Raw genomic sequence first — 22,704 nt, forward strand, 5'->3', positions numbered from 1 at the left:
ATTTTTTATGTTGGCAGTTCTGTTGGAGTGGTGGCTAATAACTTAATCTCACTAAAGGCAGAATTTTTTTGAAAAAAGCGGTCATTGAACAGCACACATCAGGGAGAGAACACAGTTACAGAGGATAATTTAGTGGTACATTTTGAAATGCATTTTTTAAACTATATGACACAAACTTGTGCAGTAAAATAATGCCATCAAAATGGACTCATTTTGCAACTAAATTGTCTGAGACAACCACTAAACAGGCACCCCAATTTTGACTGGAGGAGACAAATGCCTTAATAACTTTCAGTGGAGGGTGGAATTTTGTTAAGACTAAAAGACTAATACAGGGAACGGTGGCATTTCAACAAGCATGGGCACTGTGCTATGAGCCTTCTACCTCCAAGACAGAAGGCTGCATCTCAGCGTCCAATTGTGATTGGTCCATTTAAATGAGTGAAAGGAGTCAGATAGTCCCAGCCAGGCTACCATAACAAAGAATTCAAATGAAAAGAATAATTTTCCGCAACACCTCGCAGTCAGCTCAAGCTGGTAAGCATTGAACGTGGAACATATTTCAAGAACTGGCATAACCTATTTTATACTACAATCGACTCTTCCAAGATCGGAAAGCTAAAAGAAACATAACACTGCTCATTTAAATAGAAGTGCTAAATCAGGAGAGGACACCTGCAAATGAAATTATTTTGCTGGATTTTGCTTCCTCATTCTGTACTTTGTTGGGTACGAATGATACATTGCACACCGCAGCACGGTTGGTAGTTGCCTTTACATATTTTTGCAGAGCCTTGCATGCATGCTGCAATGCTGCTTCAACCTCTACAAAACAGAAGCCTGATATGCGGAGAAAGTAGAATGACACGGTGTGCGTCTTGCCTTAGAAGAAAACGAGCCAATGAATCCACGAGCCTGGCTTGAACCCACTGCTTGGCTCTGCTCGCGGTTCATCTTAGAACCACGAGCTAATAACGAACCGAGCTTAAATGTGCCCCCTGCCCCGCAGCCAGCCTGAGAGACAGGCCGAGTGTACAGACACCAAGGAGAGGTGTGAACGTGCTCGGAAAGGGATGCTATAAAATGATCCTACAAGCTGCGTCACTTCCCTCTCCAAGCTTGTCTGCAGGTTACCTGCCGCCGCATCCGGAGCTGTGCTGACCGGTGCCTGCCCCGGAGCCGTGGGAGACCCCGTAGCACAGGCAGCTGGAACTCTGGCGGATAATATGTGTGGGGGTGGGCTTGCTGTAAGGGGAGGTCGCTGGGGAAGGTGAGACTTAGCAAAGGCTAGGCCAGGGAAGAGAGATGGATGCTAGGAAGGGTGATGCTTGGCATGGGCTGAGACACTCTGTTCAAGAATCTGGGGAGAGGGGCTTCTGCAAGGAAGAGCTTCTGGAGAAGGCGAGACTGCAGGATTGAGACTCACTGGTCAAGACTCCTAGCGCAGAGGGGTACCTTCTTGGAAAGCTGAGACTGAGCAGTACCAAGGCCCTCTGGAAAGAGGGTTGGCTGCTGGAAATGGGGAGCTTTGGAAGAGTCAGAGACACCCTGGTCAAGAGTCTGAGGAGAAGGGTAGCTGCTACGGAAGGTGATACTGAGAGGGTTTGAGGCAGTCTGGGTAGGACTGTAGGGAAGAGAGGCTGCTGCAGGTGGGAGCTGAGAGATGACCACAGGGCCGGGGGAAGGGTATACACAGGGGACCCTGGGAAAGAGAGTAAGGGGTTAGGGGTTGGCAAGTGTAGGTGAGAGACAAAGGCATCACAGTCCGATTGCTGAGGGGCACATCTTGGAAGAATCTGTGAGACACAACTTCGTCTCTGAAGGTGATGGGTGCTCTTGAAAGCACCAGCTATAGAACATGTGAAACTTTCCAGGGGCTATTAGACAGGAGTAGATGTAGACAGAGGGTACTGTTTTCTGTTCTGGGTCAGAGACGAGACAGGACAGTGCGTGTGATGTGGATTCATGCCTTTAAGCGGAGGTGCTGTTGGAAGTGCCAGCGTCTGTTTAGTGAGAGATGGTGGGCATTCAGAGGGTGCAAAGATCAGATTCCCAGTCGGACCTGTGCGACCTGGGGGAAAGCATGCCAGTGGTGGACAGAGATGCTGCTGGCAGAGTGAAGGCACTGCTTTGGAGTCCCTCTGGAATGATATCTGTTGTATTTCCGAAGTCCGCCGAGCAAGCATCATTTGGCTAAATTATACCTCTGGACTTTTCAAGACACCCCTGTAGGGAGGCTGGAAGTTGTGACTTCAATGAAGTGGGTATTCTGTGGATTAGAATGGATGATGTCATAACATTGATGGGCAGTGAGGGGGCATGATTTCAAGGCGCTGCCATTTTCTGTTATTTGTATTGACCGATTTGAGATGACGGGGACCACTTAGATTGGTCAAAAAGAAGTTGTACTTCTACAAAAGTGCTTTTGCAAGGGCCAGCACCAATCAGCAGTTTGGCCCTCAAAATATATATTTTTTTTAAAGAAAGGCGGAGGTGGGGGAGACAATCAATGAGTGGGTTGGGGTTGCTTTGCTGAGAGCACCCACAGCACAGGCTGCCTCTTGCAGGAATGACATTTTATTGTTATACTGGGGTCTCTGCGTCAAAAACATCTACATGGCCAATGATTTGGTGGGGGTGTTAGTGTTTACGTGCACTCTAAAATGTAAATTTTTGGTAGTGTGCAAAAAGGAGCACCAGGCTACCCACTGACCAGCCCGGCATAGGTTTACATTTTCACCAGCTTTGAGGTTGAGAATGCTCAAGTCTCTTTTCCAGACCGTGGGATTTAAGGTGTAGCCAGCTCTGAGATTGAAAAAGGTTAAGCCTCTGTCCTAAGCTGTCTTTTGTTTTAAGCTGATTTGTCCTGCCATCACTGTACTGGAAGGTACTTTGATGCAGTCTCTTGCTTGAGACAAGCGCGCCCAAGCACTTCAGTGTTGCATCAGCCTGCATCAATAAGAGAATGAGACGGAGGAAAAGGGTGAGAGAGTTTGAGAGTGGGAGAGTGCAGAGACTGCAAGCAAGTACAAGGGTGAGAGTCTGAGAAAGGATGAGAGAGAGTGTGTGAGAATAAGAGTGAGAAAATGTAAGAAAGTATGATACTGTGAAAGAGTGTGTGAAATAATGTGAAAGACTAAGTGAGAGTGAGTGTGCTTTATAGAACAAAATGTGTGTGTGGTGTGAATAAAAAGCAATCTTAGAGTATGACAAATGGTGGTAAAAGTGCATCTTGGAAAACTATTTTTAGGTCGAGCGTAGCAGTGCGCAGGCGCTGCTTTTCCGACGTGTTGGTATGTATCTGAGCTTTTAACTACGCTCACTGCACGCCCATCACTATCACTCGTTCGTTGGCTTGCCTTTCAAAAATCCTTTGTTTTTGTTGGTAACTGCTTTAAGTTTGTCCCTCCTTAGGGCGGTTTTGTTACCACCTTGGCCAGCGACCCTGTTACATGGATAATTGTACTTTTGCCGATAACTTCATACTGGCCTTTTGTGCCCCCAGACATCATGGGACCAGGACAGGGAGGCAGGAAATTCCAGACACTCCTTTGTGGTGAGGGGGAGGCTCCAGAAGTTTATTCCACTTTAAAGCTGGCACCAGGTATAAAATGAGGACCCTCAGACAAAATCAGTTCACTTCTGGATCTCTGGATGACTCGGAGGACTGCTGTGCTGTTTGTGGCCAGCAGTGCACATCATAGGACTGCCTAGCCGCACCAAGAGGACTGCTGTGCTTCCTGATGCCTGCCCTGTGCTCTCAGAGGAGGGTACCGCTGCTTGAGAACTGCTTTTCTGTTTGAAACCAGGACTATCAGAGTGACTTGAAGGGCTAGCTGGGTAGCTTCCTGATCGGAGCCTCAAGGACAGAAAAGGCTTCAACCATCTTCAACTCACAATTCAAACTACCCTGAGTGAATCCTTGTGCTTCAAGTGGTGCCCCTCCAGTCTAGTCCTGGACCCTTAGAAGTGGTGCTAAAGGTGCCAAGATAAACCGGTTCCAAAACATGGGACCCAAAATATTTTCAACCAAAAAGTGTCCTGGGAACCGAGAGGAGGCAGGGATTACTTATCTGCCCAAGGTACATTGCTGGTTGGCCGACTTTGTGGTAGCTCCCACTACGTTCTTCTCTGCAGCAGAAAATTGTATTCAGTGGCTCCTCGCTAAAATGGTATCCCACCTTATAAAGCCCTCATCAGCTACAGCCTGCAGCTCCACTCTGCCGGATAGCTTTGGCTTCCAAAAAAGATAGTAAAGGCCTGATTGAGACTTTGGTGGACTGGTCACTTCATCACAATGGTGACAGATAACCTGTCCGCCAAAATCAAAATCCTGTAGAATATAATAGGATTTAAATTTTAGCGGACCAGTTATCCGTCACCATTGTGACAGAGTAACCCATCTGCCAAAATGTAAATCAGGCCCTAAGTCCAAATATAGAAATCTTTATTGCAACTTCGTCCAGCAGCAGCCCAACGATGATTCTCTGGCACCGTGGATTGCAATGCCCTGCTAAAGTTTACTTTCTATGACAAGTCAGGAGGTAAGCAGAGACTGGTTCCAATCCACTTTGGGTATCCAAACTGCACTCCTTCATAGTCACCCATAACTTTGGACTTTGCCCCAGTCTCGAGTAACTAGATGTCTGAGGTTGTCACTTTGATCATGTGGGTGCTATTTTTCACTTTAAAAAAGTATAACTCTAGTTCTACTGATTGGATTTTTGTTGTTTTTGTCTAAAATAATTAATTAAATGTTACTCTATTATTGTGCATTAGTGTTGCTTTTTCACTGTATTGCTTTTTAAGTACTGCAGAAAGACTTTACACATTGCTTCTATGTTAAGTTAAGCTACCAGACGTTTATGCACAGGTTAATTTGTTGACTTTTTATGGTTCACTCTGATAAGGATTATCGCTGTTGCTTGAAAAAGTGCTCACACCCCTAAACCAGCAACCCGATTTTTCACACCGACTGTAAGAAAGTGGGTTAATGGTTGAAGAGGGGTAGAAGCCCCACTCAAGCAACAATGACAATCCTTGTCAGGGTGAACCAAAAATGTAACTAAATTAACCACAAAGCAGTTAGGGTTAAGTTCGAGGTAATGTGTAAAGTACCTATGCAACACAGAAATAGTAAGAAAGTGAAAACACTATATAAAAATATCCAAACCAATTTAGAAAAATTGAGTAAAATGTAATAAATAAAATGATACCAGAATGACAACAATTCAATCAGTAGAACTGGAGATATTGATTTTTAAATGTGTATGCGAAACTAGCACCAAGAACCAGCAAGCACCACTCACAGTTATCTGGTCCTGTTAGACCGGGAAAAATTCACAGGCCAACCACAATGGAGCGTGGGTTGGCTACATGGACGAGATCAGTCTCAGTGAAGAGTTACCTTCTCAAGTCCAGCTGAAAGAGAGCCGTTCATGACAGAGGAGGCCACAAGGAGGAGGCTTCTGGCACGAAGAGCAGGTCAGATATTGTGGACAGTCGTTGCTGTAGCGTGAACAGCCAGTCTTCACTGGAGCTTCACATTAGTTGATCTTTGCAAACAGTCACTGTCTGCATGAAGTGCAGATTTTGCAATGACAGTTGTCACGAACAGTCACTACTGGCGCAAAGTGCAGGTCTTTCTGGAGCATCATGTTGGCGCTCATCTCGGGCGGTCAATTCTCAGCATGAAGAGGTCACTTTATGGTTGCGAGGAGCCCAAACTTCAGTATTTTCACCTTTTCCTCAAGAGGAGTTCTCACTGATGCTAGCTAAGTGCACAAGCCTTGGAGGGCACCTCTTGGGCATAAGGACTCACTCCAGCAGAGGCTAGCAACAGGGCTCAGCTGGGCAGCTGCAGAAAGGCCTCTGGGAGCTTGTTGTGTCCCTGTACCTCACACAGGAGGTCAGCCAGCTGACGCTTGGTGTCACTTTGTCACTGATATTAAGGCAAGCAGGTCCAATCTTCAGTCTTCAGACAGCAAGGCAGTCCATTAAACAGCACGGTAGTCCCTCTGGCAGCATGGCAGTCCTTCTTCAGAATTTTCTACAGGTCCAGAAGTGTTCTTAGTGGTTCTGAGGGGCCCGTTTTTCAACCAGGTGTCAGCCTTTGTTTGGGGAAATTCCCTGCCCTACCCCCAAAACTGGGTCTAGTCAGTTCTTCTTCTTCCCTTGGTCATGGCTCCAAACTGTCTAGGGTGGCAAAAGGCAGGACAGACCTGGTATCAGGTTGATTTGTGTGTGCTGCAGGCAAAGCCCTTTGGAATGTAATCATGGTAGGGACAGCTCCTCTTCAGCCATCCTGTCAGGAAGACCCTCTCCCCTCACACCTAAGTTTCCTTTGTGGCACTGTCTGCAAACCCCCAGCAGCAGAGCTTTTCACAGTCATGTGATGCAGGACACTGGCAGAAAGGCTCAGCTGGTGGGGACAATAAAATACCAACTTTCTAAAAGGAGCAGTTTCAGGATAGAAACATTTATTACTTTACCAGTAAATAGAATTTTAAATTACAATTAATTTGAGTGTAATCCGAATATCTCTATCTGCTCCCAGTCTGAAGATAGCACGTATTAAATGCAATAAGGTAACCCAGTGTTGGCCTATGGGAGAAATAGGTCTTACAACAGTGAAAAATGACTTTAGGACTTTTTTACAAAGCCATATATAACGTAAATAAATGTATAATTATGTGAAAAACGCTGGGCCACACAATCACATAATTCCAGTGGTCTTGAATATATGTAAACAGTAAATGTCTTACCAGGTATTGCAGTCTATCTTTACTGACTCTCCTTGCTTGTATTCATTTCCATTGTGGAAGCACGGACATTTTTCAAGAACAATGCATTTGTTTTTGTGTCGCACCTAGAAATCAAACACACACAGATGTATACATTAAATAAAATAAAAGCAATGTTTTAGGGCACCATTATATTTATATTACTGTCGCACTTAGTGACATTGCAATGCTGCTTGGGATTACTCATACTTCTGAGATACACCTGCGATCTTGGAAATCATCTGGATTGTTCTGGGCAAACCTGTGGATGCCATAGGATCCTAAAATTCAGATCCCATATAATCCTCAGGCCCTCATTACGAGTGGCCACTTAATTTCCATGGGCACAGTAATAGCAGTTACTTCAGGTGACAGTCCATGACAAAATGAACATTTACTTGTGGGATCACCCCTGGAATTACTGAGTTCACCTGTAATTTCTCATTTCTCAGTTGACCCTCAGGGTCCAACTTGTGATGTGATGGGTTTTCCTCACTCCTAGAGCATAACCAGGGAGGGGAAATAGCAGTCCATTGGCTGGCTCACTAATGAAGGCCAATGAGAGGTACATCCCTGGAAAGCAGAATCAACATCTACAAAAGGTGAATCCTAAAGATTGCCATGCAAGCAACTCATTTTGGGTGAAAGTTACCAACTTAATTGAAAGGTGCAAAATTAAACTTATTTATCACAATAATATTGGTAAAAACATACGGGTGAAACTTTTGGAAATATAACACCATTAATCTAAAGATAAATACATTTTTATATTTACTAAGATGTTTCCGTGTTTGTCTAAAAATCGTTTTTCTCTGCGTTCGGTAAAAAATAAAAATATTTTTTATTTGCACACGTCCTTCATAAAATGTTAGAGCTCGGCTCATGTATTCTGACAAATGAAGCCATTTATAGGATGTTACTCGTGGCAGGGGTGTGATAATCACTATGTATGGCTAGTTACCATAAAAGATCCACTAATGAGGCTAGTGAAAGCAGATTTGCATGCTATGCAGAAATGAGACTGTTAAGATCTGAGTGTGAACTCATACGAGACACCTGGACCTCACTATTCCTGGTGCCAACATGATCATGGAATACCATTTGTGAATCCCTTAGCTCGTCGTCTATTTTTCCCACCCTTTTAGCCCTCATGGCCCGATGTATCAGGTGGGATTTTACGACTACGCCATTTGGGGATGCAGAGCTGTTGAACTGCCTATCAGGAATCAGGCTCACCTCGTGCTTAGTTTGAGCAGGTGGTTGCAGGTGGAGCCCACCAGCACTTATTTTTACTCATCTGATTTTGACCCATATCAAGGGATAGAAAAAAGCTAAAGAGAAAGAAGGCAGAAGTGAAAGATGGGAAATTACTGACAAAGAAAAACAACAGGGTGAAAAGGAATTGGAAAGAGTGAGATAAAGGTGAAGGGTGTGTATGGTGGTGGCTGAAAGAAGCAGGATGTGGAATTAAGCCTACAGAGCATCGGTAATCAGCACTCAAACATTGACAGTACCAGTCATGAATTTCCAAGCAAAACCTTGGGCCAAGGCACTTAGGCGGTCGCCGCCCGCCATGCGGTCACCGCCAAATGGCTGCTCCGCGGTCAGGAGACCGCGGATGCCATTCTGGCTTTCCCGCTGGGCCGGCGGGTGACCGCCAAAAGGCCCCCCGCCGGCCCAGCGGGAAAGCCACTGCAACATAGAAGCCGGCTCCGAATGGAGCCGGCGGTGTTGCAGGGGTGCGACGGGTGCAGTAGCACCCGTCGCGATTTTCACTGTCTGCAAAGCAGACAGTGAAAATCTTCATGGGGCCCTGTTAGGGGGCCCCTGCGCTGCCCATGCCAGTGGCATGGGCAGTGCAGGGGCCCCCAGGGGCCCCACGACACCCGTTCCCGCTATCCTGGTTCTGGCGGTGTAAACCGCCAGAAACAGGCTGGCGGGAAGGGGGTCGGAATCCCCATGGCGGCGCTGCAAGCAGCGCCGCCATGGAGGATTCCCTGGGCCAGGGGAAAACCGGCGGGAAACCGCCGGTTCCCCTTTTCTGACCGCGGCGGATGGCCCTGGAAGCACCGCCAGCCTGTTGGCGGTGCTTCCGTTGCCCTCCACCGCCAGGTTTGGAATGAGGGCCTTATTCTTTTACAAATCAAGCACTGGTTTACCCCTGACATCTTTAGGTCGTGCCTACTATACAGCACAGCTGTCTGGCTGAAAAAGAGTACTTGTCAGCTTAGCAAGCCCCTACGGCGAGCTTAGAGCCTGCTTTTTTTCTAACCAATGGTTGGCTTTACTGCCACTCTCATTTGATTGCGTCTTATTTGAAATCCTGCCTTGTCCATCTTTTGTTTGTCCCTCACCTGCAGCTTGTGTTTTCCAGGTGTCTCCTTCATGTGCTTCTCCCCACACTCCATGTTGTTCTCTCACATCCATACTCTTACCTACTGCTCATGCTACGTGTTGTTCTTTCTTTCCCAGGTGCCTTTCTTGTTATTTTCACTCTATGTTGCTTTTGTTCATGTGTGTGCTGCTCCTCCTCCCCCCTATTGATCTCCCTCATGTGATTGTTTCCCTTCCCCCACCCACTCCTTGCTGCTTCCCACCACAGCGCCTCCTCCGTTGCCCCAACCCGCAGTCATATATATATATATATATATATTTTACATTTATAATATTTTTCTTGTACATTTTCTTATTTAGTTCATGCAGTACGGTATACTGCATGAACATATAGCACTGGCACAGTCCTACTGGCATTGTCAATACTTGTTAAGTCATTATTGAACGACGTTTCACCTGTACCGCTGCCCTATTTCCCAACTCATACACTTACTTCTGTGATTGACAGATGATGTATAATATTGTAGCGCCATTAGGAAAGCTGCAGGGAATACCAGCTCCATGGGTAACAATGTACATTGGTCACTTTTTCGTGCCCTTCCAGCAAAAGCTCCGTACTTTCAACTGAAATATGGCGCTCTTTGTTGCCCCCTGTTGGAAGTGCGACATGCCTTTGCTTCACCCCTGGCGCCAGGTATGAATGTTTACCGAACACAACCTACGAGCAAAAGGCTACAAGCTGAGCCCCGCAGGGGTTACATGTAGCTTTGACCATGATACAGAACAACGCCAAAGAAAACATTTAGCAGAAATATTGAAACCTGCAGTCAAGAGCGACCCATGGTAATACTTTTAGTTGAAAGCAGGACAATAGCCATTTTATGTGTTTAGGGACAAAATGTTCTTCCTGAATGTAGAAGGAATATGCAGACATTGGAGTTGAGCAGTGAACGATGTGAAACAGGTTATTTATTCATTTAGTGTTAATGGTCTATTGGAAACATGTTAAACAGGTTTTTTAAGAGTGCATGAGATCATTAAATTTTAGCCTTGCTCCGTTACATTCAAAAATTTAAATTACAGTTTTAAATCCGAAAGAGTTTGTAATAAAGAAAACAAATGGATGTGTGGCTTACAAGTTTTAATGTTTAATATGTGTACCACTTCAGTAGAAACCGATTACCAAATAAACCTGAACTGAACTGTGCACCCGTGCAGCTGCCAAATGTTTTAAAGAAAACGATAATAAACTATGTTTATTATCGTTTTCTTTAAAAGGGGCGGGGGCACGGGGGTGAAATCGACTGAGGGGGAGTGCTCAGCACTCCCCCTCGGAGCGCATGTGTGTTTGGCCGGCCGTCTCGGGCCAGCCAAACACACATGCGCTGTAGGCTGTCTCCAGCCCCGCAACTGTGTTGCTGGGCTGGAGAGAGCCTCCACAGGCTCCCAGTCTGCATGGGAGCACTCACCCAGGTCACTCCCAGCCAATCCTGAAGCTGCCAGGCCGCAGGGCAGGCTGGGAGTATGTGTCTGCGTGCAGCAAGCCAGCAGGGAAGAGGAGCGCGGCGCGGGACAGAGGCAAAAAGGTAAGTTTTCTATTTTTTAAAAATTTAATTTAATTACATTTTAGGACCCACCCCTCCATGTGCCTCCTCCCCGCTCCTTCTGCGGCCCGCGAGCTGCTACTGTCTGTTGCACCATCAAAGGCTGCAGGCACCGCGCCTTACGCAAGGGGGCCCGAAACACTAAAGCCTGGTGCAGAATAACCGTGGCGTAGATCCTGAATGCTCATCTGCAGAGTCCTCAAGTGTCACTCATTGCAGGTGAAACACACTTCTGAAGACCATGTTGAGCTCTTACTGACAACATGCTAAATGTCACACCTGCTGGGACTGTCTAGACCCCACTTCAGCAATCGAATCCACCTCATAGGACACACAACTACAGACTCATTCATTTGATGGGAAGAGCAATTTTGGATATAAATTAGACTGTTGCTCCATTACTTTTGTAAGTCACAAGTCTAAATTAGTTAAGTTTCTATGTAATTGTATTCATTTTTCATTTATATTATTCTTTCCCTAATGTCATTTCCCAGTGTCATTCTGGTCAAAGTTTGGGTTCGGTCACTTTCTGTGATGTCACCAAGTATTTTAATGAATTTTCACGCCTAAACGTTTACAAAATTTTACAGCTCTGCATCTGCAGTCCTAACCAGTACCACACATCAGGAGTTAGACTAACGCACTTTGGTGCTGGTGCCCGCATCACCGCACTACCATGCATCAGTCACGCATACTGAGCGCCTAAAACACTGTTGGGATCATAAGGCTCTTCAAAAGCTTCAGCCACATAGGGCCGCTTAATCTATGCACTGCAGCTGTCAGCGCTCGGACATGGGTCGTCCAAACATTCTGTGGCTCCCACCCTCCTGCCGACCACCACACAGAGAAGTGAGGTGTAAAATGTACCACAGGTGCATAATGTCCACTCCCTGGTTCTCATTGATTCTTAATATAGCCAGAGGCCTAGTCCAACAGAATTCCAACACATAGAGCACATATGTCATCCTGCTGCTCTGGCATTTCCACGGTAGGCACCGTGATAGGGATCTGCTGTCACGCAGTATGGGCTGCTCTGTCCAAACATTGCACCCATTACCCCATTCTCCTCACAGACTCCTGTAGTGTTGGACTGGTATGAACAATTTTGCCGGCGCTGATTTTGGTTTCCAGTTGACCCTGGCTCTCATGGAAATGAGCGAACGCCCCCTGGTGGACGCGTGGCCTCAACAAGTGCACTTGTACATTTGATATTTAGGACGCTTGCTGGATTTTGGCAAAATAAGCAGCATGGGTGGGCTGAAAACTTTGTGCAATAGCCACAAGATAAAAAAAGGGTATGTACACGTTAGTGCAAATATGTTCACTTGTTTGCGACATAAGATACACAATGTTAATTGTGTTTCTTAGCTTGGGTTTGGTGTGTTTAAACTGTGCAAAATTGAAACTATCACGTCTCAGTTTTATTCTATCAGTCCTAGTGAAGCATTCTGTAGAAAACGAAGCAAAAACCACGGCCACACTGGAAAAGGGCAACGATGGTGCTGGTGAGCGACAGGTGCAACCATTTGAAGCACTCTACTGCCACCTAGTAGTGAAAAGGCGTTTTTGCATACTCTTCCAACTTCTCGTTATTGGTGCTGATCTGAAAATGTTTTCTTTCCATAAAATTGAAAACAAAGTGTATTTTTCAGATTGCAAAACAAGAAACTGCACTGCAACATTGCAATTCCATTTTGGCAATATGCCATAAAAGTACAAGTAAGAAAATAAAATACAAATACTTCAGGTAGAATAATCAATGTTAAATAACAAATAGTTAAAATATTGTTAAAATTCCAGTTGCTAAAAAGAAATAAAATTTCGATAGCAGATAAATATACTTGAACCCTATTCCTCAAAAAACATTGTTAAAACCTAAAGAGATAAAATATCAAAACAGCCATCTATGGGTACGCCCTCAGTCTGGTCATACCACATAGCTATCAGAAAGTGTGATACAGCAAAGACCAAACATTGCCTGGTATCAGTCTTAGACATACGCAGGGCAATTTGGTGTTTCTTGGGCCTAATAACTGGCAAACAGGGATTATCCACTTTTTCCTGATCTTTAAGTATGCCTGGTAAAAAAATAAGACATGCTCTTCTGTCTCCCTCTCCGCTCCACAAATGGGAGGGGAACACCCACCTGAACCCATTTTGGTAGCCCATTTGTCGGTAAAGGTGGCAATCGGTAATGTGCTGTATTGAAACTACAAGTGCAGTGTTGGAGTTAGGTGTGGTTTGATTCATCTAAAAGTTGCTCCAGGTTATAAACATCCTTAAAATGGAGAAAGGAAATAGAGTGCCATATGAGGAAAATGCCAACATTTGGCCCTGTTTATACTGCGAATACTTTGATTTTAGCAAACTTTTGCCAGTTACAGGAGCAGCGTCCGGCTCAATCCAAAGGTCACCACATCCCACCTTTACTAGAGTGTCTTTAAAATATCGAATCCAGGAAATACTTCCTGAACCAGGGATTCCTAAGACTTCTTTGAGGCCCTCTCGATAGGAATGTAACTCAGCTGTAGCCCAAATTCGTCTCCAGTAAAGAATGGCCCTAATTCCCACCCCCTCTGAGATTGGATTAAGGCCCAGGTCAAGCCTAAGTGGTAGCAATGTTGTACTATTAGGGAGCCCCAGAAACTGAAGTAGAAAGCAATTCTCAGCGACTAACAGTTTTGACATATCTTTAAACCCCCCAAAGCTTGGCCCCATAAAAGGCAGCTCCCAAAGTCTACAATTTGTGTTTGGGTCACAGGAGTAATTGGACAGAATTAGGAGCTTTGTTGGGCTCTTAGTAGCGCCCCAATGTGTTGCATCAATTTTAACCTACATTTTTCAATATGGCATCGCCAGTCTAAATCTTCCATAAGGGTCAGCCCAAGATAGTCAAAAATATGAACACGAAGAGGACACCAATAAGTTAAGAATTTGTTCTGAAAAGGTGGCATGGATTTAAAATCATACATTTCATTTTATCTCCGTTTATTTCTAGATCAGCACCAATAACGAGAAGTTGGAAGAGTATGCAAAATGACTTTAAATGTTTTGCAACCCCGTTGGCTTTTCTATATTTCCCAAAGGTCAGCTTGGGAAACGAACGTCTCGTGGTTAAAGGTGAAATGCCCTACATCCAAGAGACCCACCTTACTGGGAAACTATGCATCATATGTTTACATCTAGAGTGCAGTTTGTCACAATAGGAGTGGTGTTTCCTGCACGCAGTTAGTACCATTAGCCATGTGGTGAGATATTTAGCAAGTGCAGTAAATACCTCTAAGTGATTGAGTTTAAAATGAGGCATAGCATGTAGAATGGAACACTACACAACTTCTGCCTTTGCATGCAAACTAATCCTGTCACACGTACACTTGCAGGATGCAGACTGCACGCTACACAAGCAACTCGCAGGAGTAAGTATGGCAGAAAGGTCCATATTTTCCCCGTTTCTTCCTACTCGTCCAACATGGAAAACAGATTTCCATGTCGAGCAATTCTGTCCCATACAACCCGTGAGCAGGTGGGATGGTTATGGTCACTGCTTTTCACATCCAGTTTTCACGCCGACTCCTGTACTAGTAGCACTAAAATTAAGAGTGCAGACTGGGTGTAACAAACCTTTTACAATGTTATTCAATAACCACAAGCTATGACTTTGTCCTGTTTACTGTATCCCCAGGGCCACCTCACTGTCTTCTTATGGCTACACCCACAGTCACTTCTCACCCCAGCAGTACATCTGCAAAAAGAGGAACACAGGGGCATATTTATACTCCGTTTGCGCCGAAATTGCGTCGTTTTTTTTGATGCAATTTCGACTCAAAACTAACTCCATATTTATACTTTGGCGTTAGACGCGTCTAGCGCCAAAGTCCATGGAGTTAGCGTCATTTTTTAGCGTGGACACCTACTTTGCGTTAATTATATGCAAGGTAGGCGTTCCCGTCTAAAAATCGACTCCGAGGCATGTGCGTCGGATTTATACTCCCGGGCAAAAATCACGCCCGGGAGTGGGCGGGTCAAAAAAAATGACGTACGGCCGCTTTTGCGCCGTTTTTTTGCAAAAGGCAGGCGTTAAGGGACCTGTGGGCTCTGAAGGAGCCCACAGGTGCCCCCCCATGCCCCCAGGGACACCCCCTGTCACCCATGCCCACCCCAGGAGGACACCCAAGGCTGGAGGGACCCATCCCAGGGACATTAAGGTAAGTTCAGGTAAGTGTTTTTTAAAAAAAAAAAAATGGTGGCATAGGGGGGCCTGATTTGTGCCCCCCTACATGCCACTATGCCCAATGAACATGCCCAGGGGACATAAGTCCCCTGGGCATGGCCATTGGGCAAGGGGGCATGACTCCTGTCTTTGCTAAGACAGGAGTCATTTCTATGGGGGTTGGGAGTGAAAAAAAATGGCGCAAATCGGGTTGAGGCGAAAAAATTGCCTCAACCTGACTTGCCCCATTTCTTGACGCCCAAGCTCCATATCCCCCTATGCCGGCGCTGCCTGGTGTACGTCGTTTTTTTAAACGCACACCAGACGGCGCCGGCGGCTAACGCCGGCTAACGTCATTCAATAAATACGGCGCCCGCATGGCGCTTCAGAATGGCGTTAGCCGGCGCTAATTTTTTTGACTCAAAACTGCGTTGGCGCAGTTTTGCGTCAAAAAGTATAAATATGGGCCACAGTACATTAGGAGAGGAGGAACTTCTACAAGGGCCCGAGTGTGTTGCTTCCAGCATCACTGTCCTTCCAACATCAAGGGTCGCAGTCATTAAATTATGGATGAATCCAGAAAGAGTTGAACAGGCCTAATTGCTAGTAATGGTTAAATAGATGTGGAATGGCTAGACGTCTGGTTATTGTTCGTTTCTGATTTCCGTTTAGAAAGCTGTTGATGAGTGTTGCCTGGTCGCAGGGAGAATCACAAAGTGTTGCACTTTGAAGTGTGTGTTAGAAGTATCTGGAAGCAGCTGAGAAATGGCTGCTCCTGTACTGCGTCATATCACCCTCAAAGTGAGTCATCGTGCCTCTGGAAGCGAGCGGGTGGTCGCCGGTTGCATACTTTTGTCAGTTTGAGCTGCTGCTCGTCCCTATAGAGAATGGACATCTGAGGGAGAGGATGTAGAAAAGTAGAAATTGTATTTGAGGATGAAGATAGCTGAAAACGCTCTGTGAGCGGGAGGGACAGTGTGCTGAAGGTGAGGCAGGATAAGGGGGGTGGGGGCAAACACGTTCAAGGTCTTTTAGATCCATGCAGCGGTTGTAATATGGATGCAAACGATGCTAGCATCTGTTTTAGCACCATGCTTAGTAAGAGTTGAGAGTTAAGTATGGTTCAGCATCAGTTGCCACTAAACTTACCACTAGTTTTTAGCCGACTATAAATGCAGGGGAAAAACGTTAAAAATGAGCTAGTGCCATTGACTAACAATTGAGATTTTGTGTCTTTTGTTTTGTTCCATTCAAGTTGATTTAGGTAATTCTAATCTTATTATATATATGATTATTAAGACTTGAGATCTTTTTTGCTTTTTAAAAACATACACAACATCATAACAGGCTCTTTCAAGACATTAGATTCACTCCACTCATCTACGTTTAAGCCTAATATAAGGATAGTATTTTGAATAAACATGTTACATCGAAAATAAAATTACATTACTAAGAAGGTGTGATTTAGAGGTTGGCCGACGGGTTACTCCGTCACAAACCTGACGGATACCCCGTCCGCCGCAATATTATATTCACAGGCTATTATGGGACTGTAATACGGCAGATGGGATATCTGTGATAGAGAACGCCCCCCGCCAAACTCCCACCCATGCCCTTAGTCGTTTACCTTCTGTCCTAGAGGTCTTGAATCTAACCATGGTTTCAGGACTTGCTAAAAAATGTTTGAACCTGAGAAAATCACTTTATCTCACAATTCCAAATTGCTAAATATGTTATACATAAAATAATTGCATCCTTTAGTACTGTCCTGATGATATGTTTTCGACCCACCATGGATTCTGTAATGTGTTTTTAACCAGATCTGAAATACTTACAGGTCGATTTAGAATTTGGTAGATTGGGTATCCTGTCTTAAATGTGATGGATTACACTGTCCACCAAACTCTCAGTATGCCCTCCATGTTTAGAGTCAGGAAAACCAGCAGCTTTCTGTGGCATTCCCCCTGTTGGCTTTGTCAACAGAAAGCTTACTCCGGCAGGCCCACGGACAGTCAGACTAATGGTATCACAGCGCCCACCCGCCCTATTTAGAGTTGATGGACTGATCTTTTTTCTGTCACCATCAGGGAAAATCTAGTCGGGGGAAAAAGCAAAAAAAAAAAGATTACAACCCACACACTCAGGAGAAAAAACTCCCCCGGAGCGTCAGTATATGTTTTTCAAAACTAGACAGTGGGAGTTTGTTTTTGAAAAATAAAACGTTTGCTGGCCGGCAGCCAAAAGCGATAGTGGCCACCCACCAAACGCTTGCTATCTTTACAGGGACCAAATGTTTGGTTCCTCTGAAGATAAAGAGATCAACTGAAAAATTGCTGAAAAATATGGATTTAGCAAATGGTAGTAGCATAAAATACACCTATTTACATTTTTCAGTGGAACAGTAGTTTTATAAACGTATTTTTTAACTCCATCACTGGATTAATGTAAATACCTACGGCTATATTGCAGAATGTGCACCCACACTGCATGCTTCCGGCACAGATCAGGCCTTTATGCAAAGTTCCAAAGAACAGCAGTGACTTCGGTGTATGGGCTAATTTGGTGACTTACAGCATGCTTTAGAGATAGCACGGAACAGAAACACAGAGCTATGTGTAGGTAACACCATTCAACCACCGGAGAGTGGGGAGTGGGCTTTACAGCCTCTCTAGTACCAAAGTGCAGTCACTGGCAGGGACTGTGTGGACTCACTGAGGTCTCCCCGTGGAAGGGACCATCGACCTTGTTATGGAAGCATACAGTCTCTGCCTGAAAGCCAAAGGGGAAACCATATGGTTCTCTTGGGGCGTGTGCCCACTCCTCCCTTGGCTGATGCAAACTTAGCATTCTATCCAGGGCAATTCTGCCCATGCACCTGCATTAGTAATATTTTGAATGAGCACTCTTTCCTTTGTCAGTTGCCATGTCTTTATGTAAATGAGGAAACACCCACTTCACACTGCCCCGCCTCTAACGTACTGCCTCTGCACTAGATGTTACAGGCGATCTTTACAAACACCTGTAGCCCTGCCTCTAATTTCAGGTTGCTGCAGAACTGCAAAAATGTTTCCCTATTTATTCACACTACCTTCATCTTTTCCAGAAAATATATATATATATCAATTAATTATGAAAAGAAAGCTCTGTATGCTGTCTGATCATAAGACTGTTAAAGCTATTTCCTGAAGTGCTCGGTGTTCAGATACATCCTAATCCGTTTTAATTGCATATATTATGGAGGGAGGACAGAAGCTGGTGGTTATTTAAAAAAAGGATAGTTGAGAAAGGGGATGCGAGAGGAGCCATACTTGAACCACAGAAACAGAAAAGTCCCTTGGCATATGAATATGAATAAGCCACATTTTTCAGTCTACACTAAAACTCAAGAGTCAGACTGATAATATACCTCATTGAAACATAATCACATCATGAACAGTGTCAAAGGTCAATGACAAATGCAGACAAAAGTGGGTAGCTGTGTCAGCTCATGCACTGACCATCCCACATGTGTGCATGTATACGTATGGTATTTCTAGAGCGCAAACCAGACAAAACTCAGCAGAACACTGACCAACAGTTTTGCTATTTTTGGTAGCAGAGTGGTATGCAGGGGATAACTTTCAAAGAACCAACATATTTACAGAAGGTGGGAGAGTGCCTTTTCTGGAAGCTCAAATTGTGTAACTAATTTTCAAGAAATTCGACTGTATTTTGTTTCTGGCCTCTTTAGGAAACTAAGGTGCATATTTATACTCTGTTTGCGCCGGATTTGCGTAATTTTTTTGGCGCAAATCCGGCACAAACCTAACTCCATATTTATACTTTGGGGCTAGACCCGTCTAGCACCAAAATTATGGAGTTAGAGTCATTTTTTTCACCGTGGAAACCTATTTGCGTTAATGAGATGCAAGGTAGGCGTTTCCGGGCACAAAATGACTCTAAGGCATTTGCGCTTTATTTATACTCCCGTGCAAAAATGACGCACGGGAGGAGGAGGGCCTTAAAAAATTACTCTAAGCCTGTTTAGAGTTATTTTTTAACGCCTGAGTCAGGGCAGGCGTTAGGGGACCTGTGGGCTCATTTCCATGGTCTCTGATCATGGAAGCAGTCCACAGGTGCCCTTCCCTGCACCCAGGGACACCCCCTGCCACCCTCGCTCACCCCTGGAGGACACCCATGGATGGGGGGGACCCATCTACGGTAAGTCCAGGTAAGTTTTGGTAAGTATTTTTTATTTTTATTTTAAAGTTGCATGGGGGGGCTACTTGGGCCCCCTACATGCCACTGTGCCCAATGGCAATGCCCAGGGGACAGTAGTCACCTGGGCATGGCCATTGGGCAGGGAGGCATGACTACTGTCTGTGCTAAGACAGGAGTCATTTCCATGGGGGTTGTGCATCAGAAAATGATGCTAGTCAGGTTAGAGTCAATATTTTTGACTCTAACCTGACTTGCACCATTCTTTGACGCACAACCCCCAGTCTTCCCTACGCCTCCGCTGCCCGGTTAGCGTCATTTATTTTGATGCTAACCAGGCTGCAGCACCGGCTACCGTCATTCCTTAAATATGATGTCCAGCTAGCGCGTTGGAATGGCGGTTGCCGGTGTTAAACTTTTTGACACAAACCTGCACTGGTGCAGGTTTGCGTCAAAAAGTATAAATATGGGCCCAAGCATCAAAGGGCAAACGCAGACTAGAGGGGGCCTGAAAGGCAAGCAGGGACTTGCTGATGTGAAGGAAAACAATAGGTGGCACTGGGCAGCCGTAAGTCTCCATATAGTGAAGATGGGGCACTGAATGGAGATGCTGCAGTTTGGAAATCTGGCCTTAATATTTTCTCCAATCAGCTTATACAAAGACCACAAACAAAGGAAGAATAGGAGAAGCTAATTCATGCCTAACATTTCTCTTTGACAGAAAAGACATATGTTTTAACTTTAGTTTACAGAATAGAATCTCGAAGAAATGGGGTTTGATACCTTTTAATTGGCTAGCCAATAATGTCTGCCAAAATGAGCCAACGTTTAAGAATTTGGGGAACCCTTAGGGTGACCACTTCACTGTGTCCAGTCCTGAACTTATCACCTACAAATCGTTGATTTCATTGACGTTATTGTAATTGGTTCAATACAAAAAAACAATGCCACAGCCCCCAGAATGCATTATGCTGTCAGATAAAAATCCAGGACTGGAAACTGTACCTGTAAAGACCTGGAGTGAGGTGGTCACTCTGGATCCTATAGAGTGTTCCAACACAGGATTTTTAACAAACGAACACCATTGAAAGGGACATGGGAACCCATGCACCAATTTACACTGCCAAAGCATGGCACACTAATTACACTGCTGGTAGACACTGTCTCAGCAATGGAATGACAACATCAATGAGTTTCCTAAGAGACTGATTTTAACCTTATAATCACTTAGTATGAAATCTATCTAGATGGAATATATATATATATATATATATATATATATATATATATATATATATATATTGCATTATATGTATAGTTTTTGGGACAATCTTTTATTTGAATAAAACAGTTCTGATTCTAAAAAAGTTAAATAACCCACCCTAGATCTTTGAGGATGTCTGTCTTTGGTTGATAAACTGGCCATTGTAATTCAATTTAAACTTTTTTGCATATCACAAAGGCTACCAGCGGGGTGTCAAGTAGGGAAAATGTGAAGAACCACATTATCTTTCTGTGCTTTGATTTTTGGGTTGAAAGCCTTAGGCATGTGGCTGCTATTTTCTACTCTGATAAGGTACAGTGAGAGATCTTGCGTTCATAGACAATGCAAATTCAACTGCAAGCAAAAGATATATAATAATGCTGTTGTGAAGGTCACCCAGCACAGCTTTCTAAATTATCCCTTTCGGGCACCCTTCCCTCCACAAACCTGACACTCAGCTAATTACCTCTGCAATATGGACTCTGCCAGAGATATTGTGAAAATAGAATGACTGCTGATAACATTACCTGCAGCCATTGCCTCAACATTTTAAACATTCCTGTAGAGTGAAAAAATAAGCAAAACTTTAATTTCTGCTGATCATTATGGGAAATCCGCCAATATCAGCAACTAAAGGCTCCCAAAACACATCAGAGTAACTTCTAGAACGTAACAGGTGTGCAGAATTACTGTGACACCTCATTGTAGTTTACAAAAATGTTTGTGATACTCCAAAGAAATTAAAATTTCTGGTAAACCAACTACAAAACTACAGGTTTGATGTTTAATTGGGCATAGGGTGAAGGTTGTGCACCAACCTGTTGGAATCCACGTAGCATATTGAGATGCAAATGGTGTACAAAATGGTTTACTATTCAGTCACAATACAATATTTGTTAAGGGTCACAAAATATCCTACTTTATTACTATTAGTGAGGCAGGTATACTTAAGGGACCGTTTAGGAATATTTTGTAATCACATGGATGGGTGCCTGCAAAGGACAGCACATCTACATCCCTATGTTCGCATTCCCAGCATGACATTTTCTTAAAACAGCCCATGTCTCCTAAAGGCACACATGTTTTATTTAAAACATGTTTGCTTGCTGGGAAGACAACCGGGGTTGTTGGGGAAGGTAAGTAACAGTCAGTGATCCGCTGGACCACTGTCTGCTCATTCAGAGGTTGCCTGATGGGACTCCCACAGGGGAAGTCGCCCACGGGAAGAGATTCTCCATTTCTAGTCAGTTACCACTCCAACTCGTGGGTCGGTGACTGATCAATAGTTTGGAACCGCAATTGCAGTTATAAACCATTGACACATTTACTGCAACTCACAAATAAGAAGGCAGGCACACCTCTACCACCACACCCATCCCCTCCCACTCCTGTTTACATTTAGAAGATTTGGCAAAAGCTCTGTTGCAGGTTGGGAAGAAATTTCTAACCCATAAATTGGCTTTTGTACACCAGAAGAAAGTATTTTGCAGATGAAGTCTATGAAAGTTTGTGAGTCACAGGCCTTGCGACCTCAAAGGTCTGCATCAACTCCTATTCAGACGGCGCAGTATGAGCCTCAGAAATCTCCTACTTGCCACCAGTAACTCTACAGAGCGAATGGCTTCAACGTTTTATGGATGTGTGAGCTCGACGTAGTGTCCTTTTTATGGGAGAGTGCAAACCGCTCCGTCCATTCTGTAATCTCTCTTTGGGCATCATGTCATATCAGTCACTAACATTGGATCGTGGGCTTGCCTTTTAAAATCCACTTGCTTTCATTTGTGAAAGGCATGCATACATCATGCCTTTTCTGGTGTTTAGCCCACCTACACAGCACCAGTAAACTACAAAAAACATACGAGGCTCGATGTTTTCAGCCTGGGGTCCAGACTACTTTATCTGTTTATTTTCCACGCAGCGCAATCGCACTGCATTTAACACAGTGCGATCGCGCTGCATTTTTATTCTTTACACCGCTAATAGCTCTAACTCGAGCAAATGCGAGACCCGTTGCATTGACAATGCTTGTTAGTGTTTATACCATCTACTCCAGGAGGGCTGGCCCTTACACCCACCCCACAATGGCCCACACAGGCATCACTGTCAGGTGACCTGCCAATAAAAGGGGCCGGGCGCATGTGCCCTGGGTCAGTTCTTTGTGCAGTAACCCTGTCTCTGTGTCCATCGTTTCTTTAGTATGTGGGCCCAGGGCCCAGGACTTCACACTCATGATCCGTGGCGATAACCATTGCATCATGTGTCGGCTAGAGATATGACTGGTAAAGGATAATAATTGAAGTTCATGGGGCTCAC

At 44.6% G+C, this 22,704-nt stretch overlaps 1 protein-coding gene across 1 annotated transcript in view; it reads right to left on the reverse strand.

Annotated features, from left to right (window-relative positions):
- The window catches only part of VWF (von Willebrand factor), a 1,017,342-nt gene that overhangs the window by 528,190 nt on the left and 466,448 nt on the right, over window positions 1-22,704 (reverse strand). The window contains exon 19 of the mRNA XM_069228440.1: window positions 6,765-6,868. Coding sequence (XP_069084541.1) covers window positions 6,765-6,868 — 104 coding nt within the window. The remainder of the gene's footprint in view (window positions 1-6,764; window positions 6,869-22,704) is intronic.

The sequence above is a fragment of the Pleurodeles waltl genome, chromosome 4_1 (assembly GCF_031143425.1).
Source record: "Pleurodeles waltl isolate 20211129_DDA chromosome 4_1, aPleWal1.hap1.20221129, whole genome shotgun sequence".
Lineage (NCBI taxonomy): Eukaryota > Metazoa > Chordata > Amphibia > Caudata > Salamandridae > Pleurodeles > Pleurodeles waltl.